Raw genomic sequence first — 26,358 nt, 5'->3', positions numbered from 1 at the left:
CAAATCTTAACTGAACAAACTGAAGAAAGAAGCTGATTGGTTACTATGGACAACTGCTCCAGATTTTGTCTGCTCCAGTTTTGATAAATTCCCCTCATTTAGTTTTGATGCAAAGCTTGCTTTCTGTGTGCCGTTTTAGAAAATTGTGTGTTTTTAAAAGTTTTTGTACTGTGATTGATTTTTATCCTGTGCATGTTTAATTATTCCATGTTATATTATTGCTGCCCCTGACTTTTTTGTACTTCTTTTTTTTCTTCTTCTTCAAATGTGTGTTTTAAAGGGGTTTTCTGCCCATAGATTTATATAATCCTCTTTTGAAGTCAACAATAGTTAACACAAAGATACTTCTTTTTTTTTTTTTTGGGACTCTGATTTGACTTGCCACAATCATCGGAGCCGTCTCTCAAGGATTTCTTTTTTGTAAATCGCCTGTTGACATATCTTCCTTTAGATCATCTGACCATGACATTATTGAAGGGATCTGAGATTATGGTAACCATAGAAAATGGGTCCTGTGTGATATAGCTTGTATCTCCTTGCAGCTACATTCAGTTAAAGCAAGCTTAAGGTCTCCTAAATCTTGGTAAAGCATGATTGCATGACAGTTGCCATATCCAGGTTTCCTATCCTCTTTTGGGAGCCTGAATCCGTGGTAAACTCTGGTTTTCAAATTTTAACCACTTGAGTTGCTAGCGTTTTATTGATCTCTTCATTAGCAGGCTATTTTTCAGCTTTCAGTGCTGTGATTGTTTGACAATTCCTTGGTCATGCAGCACTAATTTTGTATAATTTTTTTGGTGGTATTTAATAACCTTTTTTTTTTCTTATACTTTATAAAGGAAAACAACCTGATGTGTTACATTCAGTGAGGCCCTAAAATGCCCTCAAAATTGTTTAGTTTAGGGCATATACAGTGCACAGAGCAGATTGTAGAGTTCATTGGTCTTGGTATAGTACTTCCTTTGGGTGGTGGTTAATGATGTGTGTGCCCCCTTAAATGTCAGCTATCAGTAGTGAGATCCCTCTAACTGTTGATCAGTGGTGTTTTGCTCCATAACATTAGTGATCAATGTGCCCCTTTATCGCCCATATGTCCCCTGTGTCTGCTCATTGTGCCCTCCCTTTGCTTATCAGTGTACCCTAGATTTTGTTGGTGTTCAGTAGGAGGAGGATTGGGAGAATCTGTGGCAGAGGAGGACAACACTGCACCACTATGTCAATGATCTCTTTATGCAAAGCTCTATTACTGTTCAGAGCCTTGGGATACACTGAGAGACTTGGAGGTAAATTGTAAAACAAGCAGAGGTGCTGCCAATAGTGGCATAAGGATTCCATGGTTATTTCCCAGAGCTCTAGATCATGTAAAAGGGTAATTTGTAAAACACAGATATTTGTGTGTGTATCTTTATCTAAATCCACCTCTAAACCTACACTGTGCTAACCCCCCATTTCTTATGCAGCTTTTTACCACAATTCCAGTGCCACAGAGTCTTTTTTTGTGGTCAATCTTATCCCTATAGGCTTGAATTGGCTGTATATAGGGTATCTGGATATGGCCAGAGCAAAACAGATTTTGTTAGAATGCATGTAAACACTGTGGGAGGCTGTGGTGTTGGAACTGATTTGGCAAATGGCAGCTTTCATATTTCTATCGTGATAGACTTCCTTTAACAGAAATATTGTCACCATATTCAAATGTGTTTTTATATTTGAGTAACTGTGTTTTTCCCTTCAGCCGTACCCCAGGTAACTGCCAGAACTCTGTAAGTGAGGTGGATCTTCTTGGACCAAGTCAGAATGGTTCTGAGGGACTTGCTCAATTGACCAACAGCAATGGAGCTAAGCCAGTGGAGGACTTTGGTGGCATGGAGTCTCAAAGTGTTCAACTGGATCCCATGGAGCATGTTGGCATGGAACCCCTACAATTTGACTACCAGGGCAACCAAGTTCAAGTTGACTCTGGAGCAACCACAGTTGGCCTCTTTGATTATAATTCTCAACAGCAGGTATGTCTAGTGTGAAAGAAGTTGTGCCACTGACAACGCAGGAAGCATTTGTGTTGGTTTACATAATATGTCTTGTTAATGGTAAGTTTCTTCTACAGTTGTTCCAGAGACAGAATTCTCTTGCAGTACAGCAACTGACAGCAGCCCAGCAGCAACAGTACGCATTGGCAGCAGCACATCAACCGCACATAGGTACGGGGATTAGGTTGTCTCAAGTGTTATACATTTTTGATTGTTTGCAAAACATTTTGTAAATTTATATTGACTGTAGTTCAGTAGAAAGTTGACCACGCTGAGCTGATAAATAGCAGTTGGTGACCTCAAAAAAAGGCTGTTCAGCTTTGTCCCTACTGCATCCTTATCTTGGGTAGATCAGCATTAACACATTTAGTAGCTTCTCCAAGCTTGTTTAAATTGCAGGTATATGATTTTGTTTGGGGCTCCGCATATATTTACAGTTCTATCACATTTGGAATGTCATCTGAAGTCCTGTAATTGAGTGAGTTTTAATTATTGAAAATTGTATTCTGTGCTTCTTTGCTGTTCAGATTCTGGTTGATATGCTATTGATGGTTTAGGCATTGACCACTTGCGGACAGGGGGTTAAGCCCCCTTCCTGCCCAAGCCATTTTTCAGTATTCAGGTACTTTGACTGACATTTATTCAGTCATGCAACGCTGTACTGAAATTAATTTTATGCCATTTTTTTGGTGACAGATAGAGATTTCTTTTGGTGATATTTAATCACCACTGCGATTTTAATTTTTTACTATATAATTAAAAAAAGGACAAATTTTGAAAAGACTATTTTTTCCCTACGTTATGTTATAAAACATTTATTACCCAATTTTTTTGTAAAATATAAAAGACAGGGTCACGTCGGGTGCGCCACAATTTAGGGTTATACAAGCGATCGGATCGGCCAGCTATAGAGCCGGCCGAACGCTTGTATAAAACAGCCGGTAACGGTTGTTAACCTTCCTGGCGGGATTCTGCTTGCACGAGCAGAAAAAAAAATCGCATACCTGCACGTCCACCCATAGGAAGGATCCACTGTCCGCCTGTATTTTTACGATGGGAGGATGGCAAGGGGTTAATGCAGATCTGATTCATTAGTTGCATTGGTTTTTTTTATCTTGAATTACTCCACTCACAAATTGAATGTTGGAACATATAGGCAGGTGAAATCAAATTTGCAGTTGCGTGCTGGTAAATATATATAGGGGTGCGGGTATTCTACAAATGGTGTTAGATCTATAGTGAGATTTTCCATTAAAGGTTGAAGATGACTTATGTTGCCAGTATTTTATCCTTTTTGCTGACCAGAGCAAGGTGTTGTGTTCAGCTTGTTCTTCTCTGGTTATTAGTCAGTGGCTCTTATTTTAAATTCAAGACGTCTTTATTGAAATGTAGAAAAACAAAGTACAAGAACTCATTGCAACAATGTCTCAATTATACGTTACAGCAATATACATGGCAAGTCACAGATATTGTAGCCACCGTACAACTGTGCGTGAATATATTTATCAATTCCAAACATCAACTCAGTGGCAATCCGCCTCATGACATATACTAAACAATTTAATAGTAACATGGTTACAAGGGCATGTGCATTACCTTCTATACCGTCCGACTATATACATTGACATTCGGTCAAGACAAAAATGCACCTCAAGAGTAGAAGGGGGCACACGTTAACAGGCTCTTTTATTTTAAACACAATGGATGGCAGCTTGGTGCTTCATTGCTTTTATTTTCATTGCCTATTAGCTTGAATAAAATATAAATCCCAGCAGATGGTATTTAGTTTCAGCGCTCGCCATTTGCGGGCATTATGCCTAATATTAACTGCCTGGCTCCAGTACGACATACGCCATACAGTGTAACAATATAAACAGTGGGGGCAGAGAGAGGTGGTGGAGTGGTGTGGATGTCAATTTTCTCACATTTTGTGAGAAAGTGGACTTGCTCTATAAAGTAATCATGCGCTTAGAGAAACACAGAGGCTGCCAATGCTGATCTTTCCTTTGCAAAATATTAGTTGGTTGCATGCATCATGACATGCCATGGCTATTGAAAACTGGTTGATTACCATTTAGCTTTGACATGAACAGTAAATGTTTCTCACTGGACTAATAAGGATAAGCTGCACTCTATAGAACTTTTAGCAAAAGTGTTCGCACAGAAATATAGAAATTTTGAAGGAAAAAAACCTCATTACAGATATAGCGGCATTTCATTATCTCAGAAGATGGAACAGTCAGTACACCTCTATCGTAAAACATCGCTAGTCACAATGTAAAATCCTTTAACCCTTTCCCTGCCAAGGACGTAAGGCATACGGTGGAACAAAACTGTTTCCAGCTGGCTACCGTAGTACACCATACATCGCTGGCATTCAGCATTCTGCTATAAGCTTATGGTTGCTTCAGTGACCATAAGCTTATAGCAGAAGGCTTCTCCTGACAATCCCCTGTAAATGAGTAGCTGTCATCAGCGGCTAACAGCTATTCATTAAAAATCATCCGCATGCCGCTGTTCCGGCCACTCTGCAGCTCTCTCATCCTCGCTGGGAGCAAGCTGCATGCTGTATCGGCAGGGATCGCAAGGGACACAGACCGCTTCAGCCTGCGCTCAGAGCGAGGAGAGACCTGCTGAAGGGGGGCCGTGCAGGGAAAGCTCAAGTGACAGGTGCTATGCATCACTTTCTCTTCATTCGTGACTGGGGACCTAGTAATCACTTACTATGTGCTCAGTTTATGAATGATCAGGAGCACTCAGTACAGAGGCTTCCTGTCCGTTGATAACTGGAGAGAGTATTTTCTATTTTTTTTGTGTGAAACTTTTTGAAACATTAATTCAACTATGTGGCAGCGCATGGTAAAGAGTTGCACTGCATTAACATATGTTGTAATACGTTATGTTGCAGTTAAATGTATGCCAGCTTCATTTTATCACAACACACACCAGCACAGTGCAAAAAACGGCACTGCAGATCAGGCGTTAACACAGATTATTAGCATAAGTTGCTTATTTACAGTTGTTGTTATTATACAGGATTTATAGTTTGCACAGCATTTTACAATACAAGGAAGACATTACACTTAGAAATACAATTCAAGACAAGATGCTAAGGAGAGCCCTGCACATGAGAGCTTACAATCTAAAAGTGAGGGCCAAGTGATGCATGAATTTTGTGTTCCTTTTGTTTTTTTACCGTTTCACAAAAAGGTGCAATTTAAAATTTACAAATATTTGTTATTTATTAATTCAGTATAGTTTTGATATTTTTTAGATTAAGTAGGAATCCTGTAAATTGTTTTTTATGTGCTGATAATGATTTTTGTGTATTTTTAGCAAAAATATTGATTTGATAAACATTTGCACAACTGTCACAGTACCTACAAAATTAGAACTGTCTCTTTTATTCTACTGGTCCTGCGCTTTCAGAAAATGTTTTTTTGGGGGGGGTCTTTTACTAACTCTGCAGTTGAAAAAAAGGTGAAAATTGCAAATATTGTCTTGCTAGCTAAGATTAAGTGTTAGGCAGGGCTTGGCAGCGAAAGGGTTAAATACACCAGAATATGTTTTTTGTTAACATGTTAGGGTGATCCTTGTGCTCAACGTTTCCCTGGCCCACTTTGCTTAGTCTTTCCTTAGTAGGGAATCTCAGGTGTATAGCATGCCCTTGGAAAGTACACAGTGTGGTCAACCTGTCCCTTCTGCTCAACATGCCCCAGACAAAACGCTTCTTATATACACCGATCAGCCATAACATTTATGACCACTTTACTTGGTCAGCAGGTATGTTAAGGTAGGTGGTACGTGTCAAAGTAATATCTGCATGAATAGCAGGACCCACGGTTTCCCAGCAGAACATGGTGCCATCTCTTCCCCAGGTAAGTGACACACACGCACCCAGCCATCCACATGATGTTCAAGAAATTCAGAAGTCTTTTCTCTTGGAACGAACATTAACTTTTTTTCAGCAATCTGAGCTACAGTAGTTCTTCTGTTGGATTCTACTCTTCTATTCGCTCCGAACATCAGTGAGCCTTGGCTGCCCATGACCGGTAGCCAGTTCACTGGTTTTCCTTCCCTTGGGCCACTTTTAGTAGGTCCTGACCACTGCAAACCAGGAACATCCCATAAGAGCTGCAGTTTTGAAGTTGCTCTGACCCATTTGTGTAGCCATCACAATTTGGCCCTTGTCAAAGTTGCTGAAATCGTTATGCTCGCCCATTTGTTCTCAGTGGTCAGAATGTTATAGCTGATCGGTGTATATCCCTCGTATTGTTTCCCATGTGGTGAGCATGTCCATGGCAAACTGCACAGTGTGACCTTCATGTCCCTGACAAATAACTTTATGTGATAAGCATGAGCGTCTAGTTTGGTCATTTCCATTCTAGTCTGAGCATGTCCTTAGCAGTATGCTTAGTGTGTTTGTGGACATGTCCTTGGACCTCTGTCCCTGGCTGAGCATCTGCTATCTATGTAGAACATGCTTCATAAGCTCACTTTTTACTGGTGTGAATCCACCATACTTGTATATTTAAATGTAGTGTGAGCAATATGTGTTCATAGATTAGGCAGAGTATATACAGTAAGTGAGCACATGCTATGTGCATACTGTAGGACTGCACAGTCCCTGAGCTGAGCAACCCTGTTGCGTGTTGGCAATAAACATCCACCTCCTTTGACTAAAGCAGGTGGCTTCTATTTTCAGTAAGCCTCCGCTGAAGGGAAGTGACATCATTTTGGCTAATAATTTCATGACAAAGTTAATCTCTCAAAGGACAGGAAGTGAGTATTTAGTATTTGTTACTATGAGCTGGTTTTACCCCTACAATAACTTCTGTGTTGTGTCAAAATCTGCTTTCTATAGTCTTCTGCATCATTTAGTTTCTGAAAAGCTAATTCCTGCTCCCTTGGAATCATTTTGCTTTTGTCCAATTGTTTTTGTTAATGGAAATATATTTCCTTCCTTATTCCATCAGAAGTGCTTAGGTTTCCTCCGAGCAATGTGAGTGTTAATACAATAAGCCTTTCCATCAGTGACAAGGTCCCTCTTGATCTGAATTTTGTGCTTTGGATCTTAAAACTTTAGGTTCTTCATGGGCAATCTGTTCTCCTTGTCACTATGCCTTGACCCTAGCAGCAGATGCCAAATTCTGTAGTTACTTTGTATCTGTGGGACTCAAAAGTACAAAATCCATTTAGCTTGATTCACCTTTGTGAAGATATGGAAGTCCGTGGGAATCATTGTAATGGTTATACCACACAAGTCCGCTTATGTTTCAGCACTTCAAGTACTTTTATCATTGCTTATATATTGCACAAGCATATCATAAGCATATATTGCTTATATATTGGTTCAGTCTGAAAAAAACTATTTTACACATACAAAGAAAGAGCGAGCCATTCGTGGTTCCTTTTCCCCCCCTTTAATAATACTTGCGCAATGTGCACCTTCTTTACTAGTTTGTATGTCCTTGCCATGCATATATAAATTACACGACCATTGAAACAAAGACCCCATACTGCACCAAAGGTGCACTGCATACACCGTGCCTGTACCACCCACAGCACAGAGCTTATAGTAAGCTATTAAAGTGTATGTATTTCTTTAACAGTGAACCTTTCCTATGTGCTCTCTTTTGCTCTGTTAAATATACCATTCAAAGGCATTTTATTACATATGTTAGATAAGGTCAAAAAATACCTGTTCATCTGGCAGAAGTATTTAGCTGGTAACTGCCTGTGTTCTCTTTCTTTGTTGCATGCTTAACGGTTTCATTGTTGCCAGCTCTGTGAACTACAAAATACCCCCCGCTATGTTATGTAGAAGAGAAAAGGGGGAAGTGTTATCTTGTTCTGTGCTAAGGTGGCTATGCTCAGTCACCTTACGGTATTGATTGAATCAATGTCATTCTAGGTCAGAAAGTGTGTTACTGGATTATCAGTTAAATAAAGGGATGAAAAAGAAAATGAATGCAGCGGCTATACCCAAAGCACTTTAACTAGCCTTCCAAAATGGAAGTTGTGTTTTCTATAGTCTTTGCTGCTGCTTTCTCCTGTAAATAGACACATCCCTTTCCTATTTAGGGTAAAATTCACTCCGGAGTTTGGGCCTGTTCAAACAAGTGCCGTAACATGCTTTATTGTGCATTGCAGCATACTATTACTGCCGGCCAGCTATGTTGAACAAGCCCCAACATTGCAGAATTTGTCCCTTCTAATTGTTTTTTTTTGTTTAACTGCAGAGCACAACAATGCACATTGAGGGGAATTTATCAAAACTGGAGCAGATTTGCATTGCAACCAATCAGCTTCTATTATTTTCAATTCTTACCTGAGCAAACTGCAGAGAGATGCCGATTGGTTGCCACGGGCAACTGCTCCAGTTTTGATAAATTCCCCTCATTATGTGTAGCCATTGGTAGTTGTGAAGTTTCTAGTTGCCTGGCTGTTTTGCTGACTCATTGCTTCAGTGCTTTGAGTCACTGACCTGGCAAAAAAATTTGCATTTCTGACTTGGCCATCCCTGGTTTTAATAAGTCTAGACAATTGACTAGCATTTCCAGATCCGTTGTGGCAGCCTACTTATTTCTTTGTACAGGTTTCCTATAGTTAGGGACTCATTCTAGATGTAATTGTACTTACTAGACTATGAAAAATTGGGGCATGGTAGATACCGTTATAGCACAGAACCAATATGCTCTACCTCTATAGCTGCTGTAAATCGGGAAATTTATTTAGCTTAACTGTGCTTAAAAATACCTAATGTGATGCTTTGTTTTCTCAAAGTAGGGCTAGGTGTTCTGCATTGGGGTTGGCAGACAACATTTAGGGCTTTCAGTTCTGCATATAGTATAGCAGGGGTAGCCAAACTCCGGCCCTCCAGCTGTGGTGAAACTACAAATCCCATGATGCATCTCTCCGGGATTCATGCCTGTGGCTGTGAGAATCTTGCAATGCCTCATGGGATTTGTAGTTTCACCACAGCTGGAGGGCCGGAGTTTGGCTACCCCTGTAGTATAGTATTACAGGGAGGAAATTATAGAGGTAATTGAAATAGTAGATAGTGCATTACTGTTGAATTGATGAATTTCACATATCTCACTGAAATTGAGTGTTACATAGGATCCCTCTCCAAAATGTTTTTACTCAAACTTGCTCTCTAGCTGACCTCACCCACCTACACACATATTCAACACACCGAATGCACACCTATTTATTTATTTATTTATTAAATGGATACGAGGCACTTTTCCTGTGTTGGCAATGTACTGAATTCTGCTTTCACTGACAGGTATGTTTTCAGCAGGTCTAGCTCCAGCTGCGTTTGTACCAAATCCTTACATTATCAGTGCGGGACCTCCCGGAACAGATCCGTATGCAGCTGGCCTTGCAGCAGCTGCTACACTCGGTAAGGTTTCTATTGTTTCTCTATTGCTTGGCGCTGCTTGTAATTTCAACTTGGGGCTTGGTTTGTTAAAGTGCTACTTAGTATTAGTTATGTTTTAGGTTGCGGATAGATTTCCTGCTCAATAATGAGATATTATATACGCATTTTAAGGCCTCATTCACACTGGGCGTGCATGCCCATAAACAGCTGATCCCGCGAGTGCTCCGTGTGGTTGCGTGCAGCAGCCTGCTCTTCCATATGGGAGGACACGGCTGTACGGTGTCATACTGACACCCAAACTGCAGATTGGTACAGGGGTCCGCACTTGGTGCGGACACCTGTACCGGCATGGATGACGGCGTACAGCCACATCCTCCCATAGGGAAGAACAGGCTACTCGTGCAATCACACGCAGGACCTGTCTCTCTCGGGATCATCTGTTTACGGGCATGCACGCCACATGAACCTGTATGCCCACTGTGACTGACTGAAGCCTAAAAGTAAACATGGATACCTTTTGCCTCAATTTATAAAGGTCCAGCTGTGGTTCCCCACCAATACTATGGTGTGACTCCATGGGGAGTGTATCCTGCCAACCTCTTCCAGCAGCAAGCAGCGGCGGCGGCAGCAGCAAACAACTCTGCATCTCAACAGAACAACCCTCAGAATCAGCAAGGCCAGCAACAGGTGAGTATTCCGTTTCTCTCCTGCTGATATTTGGCATGTTCACTTACCTATTCTTTTTTTTTTCTTGCATCCTTCATAGCAGTTTTTCTCAAATTTCTCTTTAGGGATCACAGTCAGGTTATTATTTGCAGGCTTTACCCTTAGTATGGGACCTAACATGACCTGTTATGAGATCCCCAGGGGACGGGGTCTGAGAGACATTGCTTTGTGACAAGGTTTTTGGTAGATGATGCAATTTAATCTCCTACCAGATTTCGGAACTGTAGTTTTCATCCTTGCTTAGCTGCTGTGGCAATTATGAAAAATCTTCATTCATTTTATATTGGAGCGCAATACAGCTGTAGCAAAATTCAGGACTGGGAACTGCCACATGGAGGTCTCACTGGTAGTCGCAGTTTATTTCTGCTTGCTCTATAGTGATTTTTGCCTGTGAAAAGCAATAACCATACCTATTGCATATTTTATCCTGTATTTCTTAGGTGCTGCGTGCAGGAGGGAATCAGCGGCCGCTAACACCCAACCAGAACCAACAGGGACAACAAAATGACCAGCTTGTTGCAGCAGCTGCTGTTAATTCTGCACTGGCCTTTGGGCAAGGCCTTGCTGCTGGAATGCCTGGTGAGTTGCATGTTTTGTATCATGTGTTGTTTTGAGGAAATTAATAACAATTGTAATTTTTTTAAATGATCAATACTTGTAGCCAATTTTCATTCGTTTATATATAGCGATACAATAGAACTGATAAAAATGGAGCTCCTGACAAACATGGTTTTGGATACAGTTTGAAAGAATCTGAGTCCCGGCGAGGTTTGATTTTGTTTTGTCCTCATTGAGAGGATTCTGCTTGCTTCTTGTGCTGGTGACACAACCCATTTTATCCAAAAGAAAAACGTTTTGGCAGGAGTTCTACTTCAGTACACCCATGGAGAAATGGTAATTCTGATTTACTTACTGAAAGAACTATGAGATGAGTGATTTCCACTCACCTCATAGTTCTAGCTGACCTGTGACAATGAGACTGTCACAGGTCGGCTCAGTAGATCGGGAGGTGAGCGAACACATACCAGGTTCGCTCACCTTCCGATCCTGTCACGGCTCTCTGCCGTGACAGGGGGAGGGGCTGGATTCCCCTCTCCCCGCTCCGATCTGCCAGCGCTGACTGGCGGAACGGACGGGGGAGGGGGCGGGTACAGCTGGCTCTGCCTCTAGATAGGCAGAGCCAGCTGTCACTCACGCAGCTGGGCGGATCCCGTCATCTACGTCGGGATCCGCTCCGGCTGCGGCGTCTCAGTATACCGCGAGCTGTAGCTCGCGGTATACTGAGCTTAGGGTAACGGGAGGACGCTAGTTTGTGTCCTCCCGTTACCCTAAGGAGAACTATGGGGAAAAACACCGATCCCATAGTTCTCCTTGAAGCCAGTCCTCATGGAGGACATTGTGACAATTCAAGAGTTTGTTGGCTTGTGGAGTTGCTTGCTTAGGGTATTAAGGGAGCTAATTTACCTTCCAAATTAATTTTACAGATCTCTGCCCAACAGCACAGCCAGGTGGGATAAAATCACTTGATTTTAACCCATACAATGGTGTCCTTTCTCCACCCCTAACCTGATGACTCCACAATGAAAGATAAGCCACAGACTGATGAGATCATCCCTCTGCTCGCTGTGTTCCTTCCTCATATTAGCATGTTTCTTGTCAACACATTTGCATGTTGCACATCTGATTGGCTTCCTACTGAATAGGCATTGCAAGAAGTTAATACCAAGCCAAATTTAGGTACAAATTTAGCAGTTAAATGTAAAAAGAAATTAAACATTCATGCATTATGTAGCACATGTAACATGTGTAGTGTATTAAAGTAATAAGTGATGGCCCTCTAGCTGCCCTTTTAAAACTTAATGTTTTTATTACATTTCTTGCCGCTATTTGTGGCATACAGAAGTATTTGTTATCTCTTTATGTTATCTCCTATCTTATCACATTTTGCTACAGTTTGCTGTTCTGTTCATTTAGGATATCCAGTTCTAGCTCCTGCTGCTTACTATGACCAAACAGGGGCACTTGTTGTGAATACTCGAGCCGGAAATGGGCTGGGTGGCCCTATGCGATTGGTAGCTCCTGCACCAGTTATTATTAGCCCATCTGCAGCTCAAGCAGGTATGTAGCACTGTTGAGAAACCATAGAGAGGCATATATTCAACTTATTGTGCAGAATTTCCTTTATACCTTGTTCACACATGCTCAATATAATATGTGTGCGATGCATTTTTGCAATGCAATTGTTTTGTTTTTTCAATTCTAATGTAACAAAATGGCATTCCATTTAACTTTATGAAGACTTCACCATGGTCACATGCTGCATTTTTATTTAATGCAGCATTATGGTGTGAACAGAGCACATAGAAAACAATTGTTTGAGTAATGGAGTATTTTAGTAATGAAAATAAAGCAGTTGAATATACCTGGTGTGAACGAGCCCTAACCACTACTAAATATCGTTTATAAATTACTTGAAAGCTGTTTAGTTTGTCTTATATGTGAAAGCTAATAGGCCTGTTGCTCTGTATTTTTAAGCTGTTGCAGCAGCTGCTGCGTCTGCCAACGGACCAGGTGGTGCTACAAATGGACCCTTCCGTCAGCTGAATTCTCAGCAGCCTCAGGGACAACCGCAACCACAAGGCAACCAGAATCTGGCATCAAGCTCATTCTATGGCAACAGTTCCCTGACTAATAACTCCCAAAGCAGCTCCTTATTTTCACAGAGTTCAGGTCAGCAAGCAAATAGTTCATTGGGTTTTGGAAGCAGCGGATCACTGGGAGCAACGCTTAGTTCAGCATTGGGTGGCTTTGGAACCGCAGGTGAGTTTCAAAAAGCAATCAAACAAGTTTCTATTGATTAGCTTTTTATGTTGCGTGTACAGATATATATATACTTTATTTATTTTTTTACTTGACATATATTTTTCTTTTTTTCTTCCCTGCAGTTGCTAATTCTAACACTGGCAGTGGATCGCGTCGTGATTCTCTGACTGGCAGTACAGATCTATACAAAAGGACTTCCAGCAGTTTGAATCCCATTGGACATAGCTTCTACAATGGTCTAGGCTTTTCTTCCTCTCCTGGTCCTGTAGGCATGCCCCTTCCAAGCCAAGGGGCCAGCCATTCCCAGACGCCACCACCATCTTTATCCTCTCATGGATCGTCTTCCAGCCTCAACCTTGGTAAAAAAGCTCTCTGTATTCAGAGGATATGCTAATTATCTTGTAACAAAGCATGCTCTCATCATGAAACTTTTGCATTTAGTTGATTCCAAAAAGTAGCTGACCCTTTCATAGTATTTGGCATATGAATATGCTGAAAACTTCTGCCACAAACAATATATTTGTGTCTCATCCTGTGATATACAGTGGCTGCTTTCCAGTTTAAAAAAAAAGCCAATGTGTAAGTAACCTATGGCAACACTGTCTCCCTTTGGTGACAGCCACTGGGTCCTGGATTAATGGTGTCTGTTGTAGCAACAATTGTGATGGAGAATTTATGTTGGTAGTGATTAAGGGAAGTTAGCATTATATAGGTCACTGTCTGATATGGTATTTCCAGTCTTCTCCATAGCAGAGTCAATAATTTTGGAGGGACAGTGCTGCTGTTCATTCCCCTTGGCTTAGTTTATGTAGAGGGTAGTCTGGAGACCAGTATTGTGGCTATATGTAGGAAGAGAAGCAGTCTTCTGCAGTGGACTACAATAACCCAAGCACCGTTATCGGGTGCAAAAGTAGAGGCACATTTGATTTCTGGTAATTATGCAAATTGTGTTTTCTACCCATAGCACTTATTGTATGTAAGATGGAAGCGATTGACTTAATTCTGCTTAACTAGTAATGGAAATAAAAGCCAAATGTAAAAAAAAGTTACATTTATTTCAAAGATGTACTTTCTTGTTACATTTAAACCCTGTATTGATTCTTTTGCTGTGTATCCAAGCCTGACCATCAAACTTTCTCCTATACTCTTGCCACATTTCGTGAAGTGGTATGTTGAGACCAAGCCTCCAGCAGTTGGGACAGACTGAAGTTTCAGCAGGCAAGGACAACTGTCATAGTCGCCCTTCATTATGTGTATATGGGCATGGTTAATTGTCATAAGAAGTGAGACAGTTTTAAAGAAAAGCTGTCAGGTTAGTTATTTTAGAACTGCAGTTGCTTCCTTTTTGAGGGTTCCTGACTTAAATACATAGTAAGTCCACTATCTGCTTCATATAGCAAGTTTTATTACAGGTTTTAAAAACCATATTACTGAAAATACTGTATAGTCCTAATGGCATCACAGTTGAGGTTGCTGAGAGTTTGTATAGGAATGTTATGGTCTTATTTTCGGGGTAGGTCTTACTTTCGGGGAAACACGGTATATCCCAGCTCCCCAGATAGACTGCAGTCTCCTTTACACTTCAAAGTTGGTATTTTCATGTGCTATTAGATATTTAATCAAGGGCACTATGGCAAGATGTCTTCAAATGTACCTCTTGTGGCAGCTATGATGGTCTCTAGCCATTTTTATAACATGTTTTCTATGTGTGTCTGTGGTATAGAATAGATCAGGTTTCATTTTTAAATGCTGATCTGTGAAACATATTTTCCACCAAGTTTTCAGAAATGGCACTGCTTACCTTATCTTGATTTTATCGAAGTGGTTCTCATATATATTAAAAAATATTGTGGCAGGAAAACAGGTTCCATAAAGTGCATGTGTTCTGAAGAGCATCCTGCAGCCTTTGCCTCTCTTCCAAGGTGCTGTGAAGACACTGGCTTTTATAAAGTCAGAAGAAGCATAGGTACTTTGAAAAGATCTCTGGGGTGCTCTTCGAGGACGCAAGCAAAAGGTTGATTTTAAAGATAAACTTGGAGCCTGATCTCCCAGTCTGTGTGTGCGTGTATATGTATAATATTACAGTGTTTTTAAACGTATGGCCTTCCCTCCGTTTTTATTAATTTACTAGCTTGGTGTGAAGAATAGTGAGTTTAAGTTTTCTTTAAGTGATCTACTAGACTGCTGACATTTCTTGAATGGTAGTTGAGTTCTGCATGTCTTTGTTCTACAATATTAAATACTGCTTACAAGGTATTCATTTATAAGTCAGTAATTTTCTTATATCAACAAAATAAAAAGGTAATAGGATTTCTTATTTACAGGAGGACTGACTAATGGCAGCGGCCGATACATATCTGCTGCACCAGGGGCAGAGGCTAAGTACCGCAGTGCAAGTAGTGCATCGAGCTTATTCAGTCCAAGTAGCACACTTTTTCCATCTTCCCGACTTCGCTATGGAATGTCTGATGTGATGCCCTCAGGTCGGAGCCGATTGCTTGAAGACTTTCGGAATAATCGTTATCCCAACCTTCAGTTGCGAGAAATTGCTGGTCATATTATCGAGTTTTCTCAGGACCAGCATGGATCTAGGTATAATACCGTCATTAACTGTGCATTTTACCTTTTTTTTTTTTTTTTCTCTTTGGTAAAAAAGTATTTTCTTAGAAATTGAGGGGCCTAATGTATTACCAGAAATGTATTTTGGTTTAGATCTTAGGAGACATGTGAAACACATATACACATGCATTCATTTTTAGACACTATATTAACACAGCTTTCTGCAAGAGTGTTTAATGTGTGCTTTAATATATTGTACACATGTTGTAAAGTTGACTTGACAATTCTGCTAAACAGACCAAAAATGCAGCAATGAAGAGTTTTCCAACCCTTCTATCAGTGAAGGTTGCTGTAAACAGATGATTACGGTTAATTATTTAATTCTTCGGATTTGGGCAAGTATGCTAATTATGGAAAATGCACTAAGAGCATGTTATTCACTAGGCACTAGAGAGTGAAAGTTCAGCAACAGATACCCTTGTGGTCATCATGACAGATAGGGGGGGGTGGTGGAGGTGGAGGTGTTAAGTTAAGCTCACCCAATGGACAAGGAATTTAACCTTTTCTTACTCTATCCATTTGTTTTTTATTCTAAATGTTTTGTTTTCTGTATTTGTACGTTTTATTTATCAGGTTCATCCAGCTAAAACTGGAGCGTGCAACTCCAGCGGAGAGACAATTGGTATTTAATGAGATCCTGCAAGCGGCTTATCAGTTGATGGTGGATGTATTTGGAAACTACGTCATTCAGAAATTTTTTGAGGTAGTGTTATTTTTTCCTTAACATTTATTTGTCCGTTTACCTGTCTAAAGCCGATTGTCATCTTTACACTGGAAGCAATTTGGGCAGCTGTAAAGCAGTCTGATCGCTTCCAGGGACTGGTAAACGCATGCCCTTCCGTTTCCTGGGATCCACTGTTACTCCTGCGGGCACGGGACCAGCATCATGGTGTAGTATCAGTGGATAGAGGGGAGGGACACCTGAATGAAACCAAAAGCGACAATAATTTAATCACTTCTGGTGTCTGAGATGTCATTCCCTGGCTAGAAAGGCGAGGGAAATGGCCAATCAAACATGATCTGTGCTTGATCAGCTTCAGTAGGTTGCAGAGGGAATATTAGGGGTTTAAAAAGAGCACCTGTCATTACCACTAAAGGGTTATTACATAGGGGGCTTGTGGGTCCCCTATGTGATGGCAATGATGTGTGGAAAAAAAATAGTTATAAATTGAAAAACACCCCAAAAAATGTTTAAAGTCCCCCATCCCTATGTGCATACTAATGCAAACATGCGTTGGGTGCGCCTACGTACCAAAACAACGATTGCCACACGTTTGGTATTGCCAGGTACGCCCAAGTGAGAGCGCTAATATCATGCAACATAAAAATTTGAGACTGACACCATTTTTTTTCCTATGGGGTCTCTGCTTCCAGAAATTATATTATTCTGGAAATGTGATTTTCTTTCACACATGTGAAAGAAAACATGCAAAAACGACTGGCAGCAAATCGGTTGAATTTCGCCCAGTGTTTGCCAACTTACAGACTAGGGGGCCCCCAACTGTGGACCCTGATATCACCAAAGGGCTGGTTCAATATATGTAATGCTAGAGAGGACTGTCAGAGACTATAGACATACTGGGAGAAATGATCGGCGACTGTGGGCACGCTATAGGTTCAGTTGAAGACATGCTACAGAATACAGTGAGAGACTGGGAACGTGTTACGCGGGGCTAGTGGAGCTCACAGTTATTACCCCTTCACAAATTGCTGCTGCAGATGGCTGGGGTCCAATGGCCACACAACAAATACCACAGGGCTGCATGTGGCCTTCGGACTGCAGGTTGGGCACCAGTGACCAAGGCTGTTGATTGACAAAAATAAACACGGCATTTCATCTGTTACCTTTGCAGTTTGGAAGTCTAGAACAGAAGTTGGCACTTGCAGAAAGAATTCGTGGACATGTTCTTTCCCTGGCTCTGCAGATGTATGGATGTCGGGTGATTCAGAAAGCCCTTGAGTTCATCCCACCTGACCAGCAGGTCATTGTAAGTCAGCCTGGCATAGCCTTTTTTACTTTTCTAAGAGTTGTATTTCTTAACTTGCAGTATTGGTGGAAATTGTTTAAATTGCTCTAATCCTTTAAAGCCAGACCTTTTTTTAAAACCTAGACTACTTGAGCCCATACACAAACTTGTTAATAGCAGAAGACAGGGTGGGTATCTTACAGTCTTGCGTATTTATTGGTTTTAAATTTTTCATGCGTTCTATTTTATAATAAAGTACAGCTCAAGGCTCCCGTATGATAGTCTAACCAAGTACCCAACCTAGTTGCACAAGCCTCGTTAAAGTAAACCAAAAACACTTTCTCCACTTTCCCTGACTGAGCCATGCGTGTCTTACACGGTCCCCCTCCCAAACACTGCAGCTCACAGTGGGACAGTTTCAGCAAGAGAGGCAGTGCTGTCAATCCAGAAAGCAGTGTATAGGACTAGGTGTGGCCAGGTGCTGATTGACAAGCTACGGGCTTGTGAATCAGCAGTGACAATGTTAATAGCCATGCCCCCGGGACATTTTTTTTCATCCCCCTGTAGTGCAAGCAAGCACAGTCTACACAGGAGTGGCAACTCTGAATTCAGGAGCAGCGGAGCATCATTGCCACCCCCCACAGGAAGCTACATTAGCTGGACATCACTGGCTGGCTCCGCAAGCATTTATGGGGCTTTGCAGGGGGACTAAGAAAAAACTGTAAGTGCAGACGTTCTTATAATTGTGCTGTCGCACATATTTGGTTTTGGTTAGAGGCTATAATTCTACTTTTAATATATTTTTTTTTTTTTACTTCACCTGTATGCCAAATAAAAATAAATGGAACCACTTAATAAATGTAAAATGAAAGTTTATTTGTTAGGCAAGATAACGTGCCTACATATACTTTGCTTTTGAAAAGCTCTTCTGCTTGCCCTGGGGATCCCTGGAACCTGCTTTATTCAAATTTAAAACTTCCTGCCACAGTTTAGAGCTGCACACTTCCAAATAGCCTCAACTTTTTCTTCGACTTTCAGCTCTGGGCCTTCCCTCCCTACATACAACAATGCAACCCAATATACAAACAATGAGGACATCTGTATTTTCTTTTTCTTTTTTTTTTTTTTCATTTTGAGATGCTAGGTGGAAAGGATCGGAGCTCAAAAGCAAAACAATCAAAATGTTAATGTTTTAAGATTCCATGGCCTTCTCTGTGGGACAGACTTTGTAACTACTTGCAAGTTCGTCATTGCTGTGCATGATATCAATTAGGTTGTGACTGAAGACATGTTTGTTTTTAATAAGTTTCTCTTTCATTTATTGGAGGACACAGCTCTGTTTTAGATTATCACCGTCTGGGTATATTCCCGCCTGCAGTAGTGGGACGCTAGGTACAAATAAAAATGTAAAACGGACCAGTAGGTGGCCCCTGTTGGTCGCAAAAACCCCATTCCCAGATGGGGATAACTGTTACGTGGCATAGCACTACAAATAGTATTTACACATATGGGTAGAAGCAAGCCAGAGGGGTGGGTGCTGTGTCCTCCAACGAATACAGAAAAAAAGATTGTATTGTGAATGCATAATATCCTGTTCTGTCTGGTGTAAACCACTTCACAGAGTGTGATCGTATGTGACAGACTCCCTTTTCTCTTGTAGAATGATATGGTCCGAGAACTGGATGGGCATGTTTTGAAATGCGTTAAGGACCAAAATGGAAATCATGTTGTACAGAAGTGTATAGAATGTGTTCAGCCACAGTCGCTGCAATTTATCATTGATGCCTTCAAGAGTCAGGTCAGTTTCATGGTCTTAACAAATTAATTTTGTAACTGGGTATAAAAATGTATATATTTCCCTAACGTGGATATATTTTAAAGTGATTTGTGATTTTTGTAGGTGTTTGCACTCTCCACACATCCGTACGGTTGTAGGGTGATCCAGAGGATTCTTGAGCACTGCCTTCCGGAGCAAACACTGCCTATACTCGAAGAATTGCACCAGCACACCGAACAGTTAGTACAGGTAGAACATAATCTCCTTGCTTTTCAGTAAAAAAAAAAAAAAAAGAGAAATCATTACAGCATTGTCCTTATTGTGTTTGACTTTATATAGTTCATCTATAATTCTTGGAGCATGATGCTGGAAAGTTGTGCTGATTCTTTATTCTAGAATTTTTAATGGCTAGCTAAGCTATGTACTAGAGTGGACTATTCTAAAGATTTGTTAGTCTCCCATTTTCTAATCAACTTTTCTAATTTCAGCTATGTATATGTTTTTTACTCAATGTTTTTCATCCTTCAAACACAATTGAACTTGCAGTTTAAATCAGCCAGCAGCTGCAAAGTGGGTCCCTTGCTCTATGTGTGGAAGCAGTAATCTGTTTGACATGCCCCTTGCTGGGCCTGAGCTCTCCAATCAGCGGGCAGCATGAGCTTTCCTAATTGCAGAGCTATGTCTCCCACTCAATGGGAGGGAGGGCGGTTTAGACCGCTGCAATAAAACCACTGCTTCCACAGAGTCAGGGTTCCACTTTGCAGCTGCCAACAGAGGACGACTTTTCTACTCTTGATTTGGCTGCTTTTTTTTTTTTTTTTACATGAAATCCTGTCCTAAACACAGGGAGTTGAAACTGAACATATACTAGGGGAAAATGCATACGCGTTCCTGCTTAAGTGTTTTCTTCAGCTCTGCTGTTCTATGTTCATTTGGAAAATATTCTGCAATCAACAGCTGCTGACAGATTCAGATGCACGCAGCAGGATTTAGTCCCACTTGGCTTATGTGAAGGTGGCTCCTAATCTGCTTCAGATGTCTGCTGGGGACTACCTTTGACCCAGGGGCAGTTGACATACATCCTTTTTCCCCTCTTCTGCTAAATTCGGAGATGGTGTGGTGGCCCCCTAATCTTAAAGGGTGAGGGTCTGTGATGGGTATTAAGGGGGAACCACCATGCTTTTTTGGGGTTAGCCTGCATGCTGACGTTTCGTCTCATGTTCCCATTCAGCATAAATCTTGTCTCCAATCTCATGCCAAATGATGGCTTATCTCTTACTCTCTTTGTAGTCTTAATAACGCTGGTCTTATATCGCTGGGTGCTGCTGAACTAGGGTAATGAACGCATCCTATCACAACATGCAGTAATTTTTCTTGTATAGGAATACACCCCAAGTCACTCACTCCTCCCTCTCACTACACTCCCCTGTCAAAGGTCATATAACTGGGCTGGATTTGTTTTGTTTTACTTTGTTCTGTTTCTGTGAGTATCACAGCTGTGCATGTGTGAAGCTGTATGGAAAAATGCAGATATGCTTTATTATTCTACATCTCTCACACCAGTATTTTAGTGTGAACGGGGGGCAAATAGAAGACAATTGTTTTCTGTATGACGCTTTTTCCCCCCGCATTTATACACATGCAGGAAACAAAACAAAAAAACACTGGTCTCTGCACGTGGTGCTAACTGGTCCCTAATGATATCAAAATTGTCTCAGACTTATCTCAAATGCAGGCTTAAGGCTTAATGTACCTGTAAGCCTGTTGCAATTGCCCATTGACAGAAGCCCTTATTTACTCAACCACTCTACCTTTTAAAAATCTGATAATTCCAGCAGAGGTTGATGGTTTAGCATTTTGGCTATCCCCATTCATTGTTTTGTGTATGTGTGCATTTCCAGTTTAATTTTTGGGAACTGATTGTAAATGAGAAATTAAAGCCTGTAAGCAGGAACTGTTCTTTCCAGTAAAAGCAAGGGCTTGTGAGTTGAATTGTATCCTTTATCCTATATCAGTTGGAATTAGTTGTGGGTGTAGAGGTATTTAAAGATTTTGACAGTAAAAATGTTAACCACTTGCCGGCCGTTGTAAAAAAAACGGCCGGCCAGGAGCTCTCTAGATCTGAGCGGGCGTCTTTAGTCATCCGCTCAGCCACGCGCGCCGAGGAAATGCCGACATTTGAAAACAGGCAGCGATGCTCCCCTCCCGCTGTCACGCTGGTCCCGGGCTCCACTGTGCCCATTGCGAGCCCAGGACCAGCATACTGCCTCTGTCACGGGATCAGAGGTACACGACCTCCCTCAGGTCCCCTCTCCGCTGTCAGAATGCGGAAGTGATGTATATTACATCACTTCCACATTCTCGTGTCACTCTCCAGCTTCAGATGCTGGAGAGAAGCTGATGAAGCAGATCTCTGCTTCTTCAGGGGGGTCCTAGGTGACAGGGGTCTTGGAGACCCCTGATGTCTCCATAAAGAGGACCTGTCACATATTTTGCTATCACATAAGGGGGGTTTCTTAGCCCCATATGTCATAGCAATAAAGTTAAGTGGAAAAAAAAAATTACGTTTCCCCCCCAAAATGTAAAGTTACAAATAAAAGAGTGACATTTTAAAAAATGTTTTTTAAAAGTCCCTCCCATACACGCATGCAAACAGGCGTCGGTGCGCATACGTGCAAAAACGACGATTTCGCCCATTACGCCGCACATGTTGCATATCATCATGAACATCGGAATGAGAGCAATAGTTCTAGGGCTATCAATCACTGATAACACTAAACTGATGAGCTGTAAAAGCTTTTAAAGCGTCGCCTATGGTCAATTTTGGGTATGGTAGTTATTTGCGATTTCGCGTGTGCGCGCAGTTTTAAAGCATGACATCTTTGGTGTCTATTTACCCGACGTGACCCCATCTTATATATTTTACCAAAAATATGGGTACTAATCAGTGTTTCCTAATTATAATGGGGGGAAAACGTCTTTTTCCCAAAATTTTCTATAATTTTTCCTTAATATATAGTAAAAAATAAAACCCGCAGTGGTGATTAAATACCACCAAAAGAAAGCTCTATCTGTCCCCAAAAAAATTTATAAAATTAATTTCAGTTTCAGAATAAATGTCAATCAAAGTACCGCAGCGCTGAATACTGAAAAATGGCCTGGCCAGGAAGGGGGTCTAAACACCTGGTCTTGAAGTGGTTAACTGTATAACTGCAGAGTGTATCCTGTTAAGGTTTAGTTATATGGCTACGTTGGTATGTAGATTTTTTGTGTGTGTGTGCTGTTAACCTAAAACTGTATACCATTTCACTTGCAGGATCAGTATGGGAACTATGTCATACAACATGTTTTAGAACATGGTAGACCCGAAGACAAGAGTAAGATTGTTGCAGAGATTCGGGGCAATGTCTTAGTTCTGAGTCAGCACAAATTTGCAAGGTATGTTTGCCTATGAAGTATGCCTGTTAAAACAATTACGAAGATCCGAATACTACAATTTGCATTGTCTAGGTAAAACAACCTGGACCTGTAAATGTTAAATGTATTAATAGTCTTAAAGGGGTTGATCATTTTTTTTAAAAGGGCTTTTTTCTTTTTTTTTTATATATATAGTTTTCAAGTATTAAGAGAATAAAGAACCCCAGGTATAGGGACGCAGCCCTTAAGGGATGGATACATTTAATATTAGTAAAAGGGTTGCAACTGTAGCCCCAGACTCCCTCCCTGTTTGGTTTTATGACCAAAAGCTTAGGCATTTTGTTCATTCTGAAGGCAATGATCAGAGTATAGATTTAGTGGAAGATGCATTGGCAAGTTGCATGGATGGAAGCTGTGACAGCTAAACATTTTTGATTTTTACTCACTTTTAACAATTAGAGGGGGACACTAACAGTGGCAGAGGTTTTAATTTTTTACAACTCTGTCCAAAGCTAAAAAAAAAAAAGTATGCTTTAAAGGAGAACTATTGGGTTAGGGCTTTTCCCCGTAGTTCTCCTTAGGGTAACAGGAGGACACAAACTAGCGTCCTCCCGTCACCCTAGGCTCCCTAGGCTCAGTATACCGCTAGCTGCTGCTAGCATTTTCTTAAGGATAGGACATCTATGGCAGTCTACCTGAATCTCCCATGACAAGTTTTTTTGAAGCCAAGCGAATTATATTAATATGTTGTACATAAATTTATTCTTATCATTTGTAAGTAGAATATGCACAGAATTTCTACATTTAGTTTCCTTTTTTTTTTTCCCCCCCTCCTTCATATGACAGTAATGTGGTGGAGAAGTGTGTGACGCACGCCTCCCGCACAGAACGGGCAATGTTAATTGATGAAGTTTGCACGATGAATGACGGGCCTCACAGTGCCTTATATACAATGATGAAGGATCAGTATGCCAATTATGTGGTGCAGAAAATGATTGATGTGGCAGAGCCAGCTCAGCGCAAGATTGTCATGCACAAGGTGAGTAAAATGCCACCATCTTAGGTACTTGGCTATTGGACAAAATTGGTATGCTTCATCTAGGACATGAGAAATAACACTTGTTTTTTTTGTTTTTTTTCTTAGATTCGGCCACACATTGCCACTCTTCGTAAATACACTTACGGCAAACACATTCTTGCTAAACTGGAGAAGTACTATATGAAGAATGGGATGGATCTGGGTCCAATGTGTGGTCCCTCCAATGGCATCATCTAGAAATCTTCCTGAACCCCACTGTATCTCCCTTTTTCTGCCCACCACGTGGGAGATTCAGGGTGTAGCTCTTTCAAACCAACCTTTGTAAATGTCTTTAATTTTATTACACCTGACATTATTTTTAATAATCAACTTAACCTTTTCCCCTGATGTATTTCTGTATAGAATCACTTGTACATATCTTGTACATGTCCTGCCCCTTTCTGAACGCACATCATTTGTGCATCAGAGGCCATGTGAATAAATTTGCTCACCAGAATCCAAAAGGATCCTGAAACCTTTTTTTTTTTTTTTTTAAGACAATATGCATGGTTTCCCTTGCCTTTGTTTATTTTAAAACATGCTTTGATGAACCAGAGTTCTCCATTTCTATCTGTATGTTCATATGTATACAATATTTTTTTTTTTTTTCCCTGAGCGAAATTAGTTTTATTGTGCAGAAATTGGGATTAAGGCAGACTGCCCTTTTTACAACTGTATTATTTGATTTTGACTTACTTTAGCATGTCCACCTTAATTCTAACCCGTATACCCTTTTTCGCTTTGTATAAATATGTAGTGTATACTTGATATAGATATTTGCATATATATAAAACTTTGTAGTATTTTTCTTTTAGCTTTTTTGATGTTTAAACTACAGATGTATCCTGCAGTTAGTGGACATAAACCCTTTTGACTGTAAAATTGTACATTTGTAAAACCTCAGTAATGTAAATGTGAGTTTGAAAATTGACATAACCCCCTTCCTTTTTGGTAAGAGATAAGAAAAGACAAAAAAAAGACAAAAAAAAACTTTAGGCCAAACTGTGCATTTCCAGGATTCTTCTACAGATATATTGGTCGTGATGTTGTAAATTGTAAATTGTAATTTCAGCCGGGCAAGACAAAACTGCATTTCTCCCCCTTTTTTAGTTGGTGTTTGATATCTCATTTTACTTCCATTTATAATTGGATTACTGTTAAATTTGCTCTAAATTAGTGCAGATATCTTTTTAAATCAGCCAACTGCAAGTATATTTCAGATTTTGAAATCTGCAAACTCAAACTACCCTGATCCAGTTGGAAATCTCGTTAGTTTTTTTCCTGTACAGAATATAACATTTTTGTTTTGCATTTTGTCTCACTTGTAAGTTGCTGTAACATATTGTCCACTTAATTCTTTGTTTGAATATACAAATGTAATAGTTAAACGGTGTATATTTACAACAGAAATGAGATCCCTCCCCTCTTTTTTGTGTATATTACAAATGAAATTTTCCAAGCACACTTGTTTAACTGTATGTGTATAATTAAGAATACCCTTTTCAATTGCCTGATGGAGCAGAAGGAGGGCAATGGGGAAGGGGCATTATTGGCCCTGTGGATGCTTCTGATTTAGCAATTATTTTTTGTACTTTGTGTAGAATGTCTATAAATGATGTGTGATCTTTATTTTGAAAATTACAGAACTTTGGAATCTCTCTTGTTTGTAGTCTCTTTGTTCCCTCATCCAAAAGCTTTCATCCCATCTGTCATGTATTAGGCTAGACTCCCGGGCCGCCAGGGAGAGTCAGATGCTTGGAGATCAGTGTCCCTGGTTAGCAACCAGGGACGCTGATCTCTCTGAAAGTGGCCGGAGCCAGCCGTAAGATCACGGCTGGCTCCGCCCAGCTGTCAGAAGCAGACTGTCCTTCGGCAGCTTTGTGAATAGACCCCAATATGTCTGTGCATGCTCGTATACATACAGGTATTATTTAACAGACCTTAAAACTTAAATTAATGGTTGGTTTAGTAGATGTTTTGTGGTACACTCCCAAGAGATTTCCAAATTAGTATATAGTTAAGGAAGTCATGATCTGGCAGGTTGTTCTAACCATGGATGAAATCATGTCACATTTAGGTATTTGCACAGAAAATGGCTTTCTTTTCGCTTGAAAAAAATCAAGTGATATGTGCTTTAGAGTGTGTGGACATTTTATAATGGGTTTTTATGTGTGGAACTATGGTTTTTAAAGTGGACCTATACTCCAAAAAGGGAGCATTTGCTATTTTTTTAGACAATCTCCAGAGTGGTTAATTTTGCCTTAGCAGTATCCTGAAAAATCTACCTTTTTATCGCCTTTTTAATTCCTCCTGAAAGAGCGTTTCCTGACGTGACTGTTCCAAGGCACATCTGTGCCTATAACTTCATAGCTGTATATCTGCTGTGTGCGATCTAAGACTGTTACCTCTGACGGCTGGTCTCAGGAGATTTGGTGAGTGAGAATCTGTAGAGATAGCCAGTCAGTTATAACCCCTCCCACTTCCTGCACTCTGCATCCTTCCATTCTCTCTGGGCTCTTATGCCACATAGAGCTGCT

The 26,358-nt window shown here is 40.6% G+C and overlaps 1 protein-coding gene across 7 annotated transcripts in view; it reads left to right on the top strand.

Annotated features, from left to right (window-relative positions):
• PUM1 (pumilio RNA binding family member 1) overlaps nucleotides 1–25,479 on the top strand; it is a 51,869-nt gene extending 26,390 nt beyond the window's left edge. For 3 of the 7 annotated variants that reach the window (XM_018566902.1, XM_018566900.1, XM_018566904.1), the window contains exons 7-22: nucleotides 1,736–2,006; nucleotides 2,105–2,198; nucleotides 9,334–9,435; nucleotides 9,950–10,101; nucleotides 10,581–10,719; nucleotides 12,115–12,258; nucleotides 12,676–12,960; nucleotides 13,086–13,322; nucleotides 15,288–15,555; nucleotides 16,156–16,285; nucleotides 17,436–17,570; nucleotides 19,210–19,347; nucleotides 19,450–19,575; nucleotides 22,643–22,764; nucleotides 23,590–23,782; nucleotides 23,888–25,479. In XM_018566902.1, coding sequence (XP_018422404.1) covers nucleotides 1,736–2,006; nucleotides 2,105–2,198; nucleotides 9,334–9,435; nucleotides 9,950–10,101; nucleotides 10,581–10,719; nucleotides 12,115–12,258; nucleotides 12,676–12,960; nucleotides 13,086–13,322; nucleotides 15,288–15,555; nucleotides 16,156–16,285; nucleotides 17,436–17,570; nucleotides 19,210–19,347; nucleotides 19,450–19,575; nucleotides 22,643–22,764; nucleotides 23,590–23,782; nucleotides 23,888–24,019 — 2,668 coding nt within the window. In that variant the 3' untranslated portion in view covers nucleotides 24,020–25,479. Of the gene's footprint in view, nucleotides 1–1,735; nucleotides 2,007–2,104; nucleotides 2,199–9,318; nucleotides 9,436–9,949; nucleotides 10,102–10,580; nucleotides 10,720–12,114; nucleotides 12,259–12,675; nucleotides 12,961–13,085; nucleotides 13,323–15,287; nucleotides 15,556–16,155; nucleotides 16,286–17,435; nucleotides 17,571–19,209; nucleotides 19,348–19,449; nucleotides 19,576–22,642; nucleotides 22,765–23,589; nucleotides 23,783–23,887 lie in introns of all 7 variants that reach the window. The other 4 variants (XM_018566901.1, XM_018566898.1, XM_018566903.1 and 1 more) reach the window with 2 other exon arrangements.
• The last annotated feature ends 879 nt before the right edge of the window (nucleotides 25,480–26,358 follow it).

The sequence above is a fragment of the Nanorana parkeri genome, unplaced genomic scaffold (assembly GCF_000935625.1).
Source record: "Nanorana parkeri isolate BGI_ZX_2015 unplaced genomic scaffold, ASM93562v1 scaffold986, whole genome shotgun sequence".
NCBI lineage: Eukaryota > Metazoa > Chordata > Amphibia > Anura > Dicroglossidae > Nanorana > Nanorana parkeri.
The sequence above is the reverse complement of the archived record's forward strand: the minus strand, read 5'-3'. Positions and strand labels throughout refer to the sequence as shown.